At 47.2% G+C, this 1,333-nt stretch overlaps 1 protein-coding gene across 1 annotated transcript in view; it reads right to left on the reverse strand.

The window, feature by feature from the left end:
* The window catches only part of LOC106013944 (vacuolar protein sorting-associated protein 13A), a gene marked incomplete at its 3' end in the record, with an annotated part of 50,148 nt that overhangs the window by 26,024 nt on the left and 22,791 nt on the right, over positions 1 to 1,333 (reverse strand). The window contains 1 exon segment of the mRNA XM_035973651.1: positions 663 to 858. Coding sequence (XP_035829544.1) covers positions 663 to 858 — 196 coding nt within the window.

Here is a 1,333-nt window from a genome sequence, read left to right on the forward strand (position 1 = left end):
GAGAGAGAGAGAGAGAGAGAGACAGACAGACAGAGAGACAGAGAGAGAGACAGAGAGAGAGAGAGAGAGAGACAGAGAGAGACAGAGAGAGAGAGAGAGAGAGAGCCGTGATTTTGTTGAACTTCAGTAAGAGTTTTACAGCACTTGCAACACAATAAGGTCATATATAGGAGCTGACAATTAGAGGAGTCCATGGGCACATGGAGAGAGAGACAGAGAGAGAGAGAGAGAGACAGAGAGAGACAGAGAGAGAGAAACTGAGACAGACAGAGAGAGAAAAATCAACAACTCACAATGATCGAGTCAAGAGCAGTGTTCACTTCCAGGTCAGACAGACAGACAGACAGACAGAAAGACAGACAGACAGACAGACAGACAGACAGACAGACAGACCAACAGACAGACAGAAAGGCGTACGCACGGACAGACGGACAGACGGACAGACAGACAGCCAGAAAGACAGACAGACAGACACACACACACACAGAGAGACAGACACACACACACCCAAAGACAGAGAGACAGACACACACAGAAACAAACAGACAGACAGAAAAACACACACACACGCACTACACACACACACACACAGAGACAGACAGACACAGTTACTTAGACACACAAACAGACATACACACACACACACACACACACACACAGACACACAGACACTCACAACGATAGAGTCCAGAGCAGCGTTCACTTCTATGTCCGGTATCTCTATGAACCAGCCGCTGGACAGGTTCCGCCGAATGTGGATCTTGAAGGTCATGGGGTCAAGGATGAGTATCTCAGCCTTGACCTCTTCCGACCCGCCACCGGCCAGGATTCCTCTGTGGACGAGCAGAGACAGACACGCTTGATGAAACACAAAACCCTTCTATTTTAATCTTACAAGTGTTTTACGGCGCTCCCAACTGCATAAGGTCATATGAGTGCCAGAAGATTAGAGGTGTCACAAGAGAGTAACAAACATAAAAAAAGAAGAAGGGGAGATAAGGACGGTAGATGCTCGATAGGAAAGAAGAAGAAGCAAACCCCACCAGAGCACCCGCCAACCACCCACAGATAAGATGTTTAGTACAATATACCCCACCTGGTCACCCACTTGACCATACACAAAACCCTACTAGACCTAGTCCCAACACAAGAATTTCTTTTTTTTTGTATGCAAGTGTTTTACGGCGCTCGCAACTGCATAAGGTCATATGAGCGCGCGGGACACATTAACATTTTTCAGTTGGTAGGAAATTTTGAATTTTGCCCGGGTGGCGGCCGAAGCCTACTCTTATCGATTTTAGACCACCAAGGGATCTTTAACGTGCGCAACTTG

The sequence above is a fragment of the Aplysia californica genome, unplaced genomic scaffold (genome assembly GCF_000002075.1).
Source record: "Aplysia californica isolate F4 #8 unplaced genomic scaffold, AplCal3.0 scaffold01587, whole genome shotgun sequence".
Lineage (NCBI taxonomy): Eukaryota > Metazoa > Mollusca > Gastropoda > Aplysiida > Aplysiidae > Aplysia > Aplysia californica.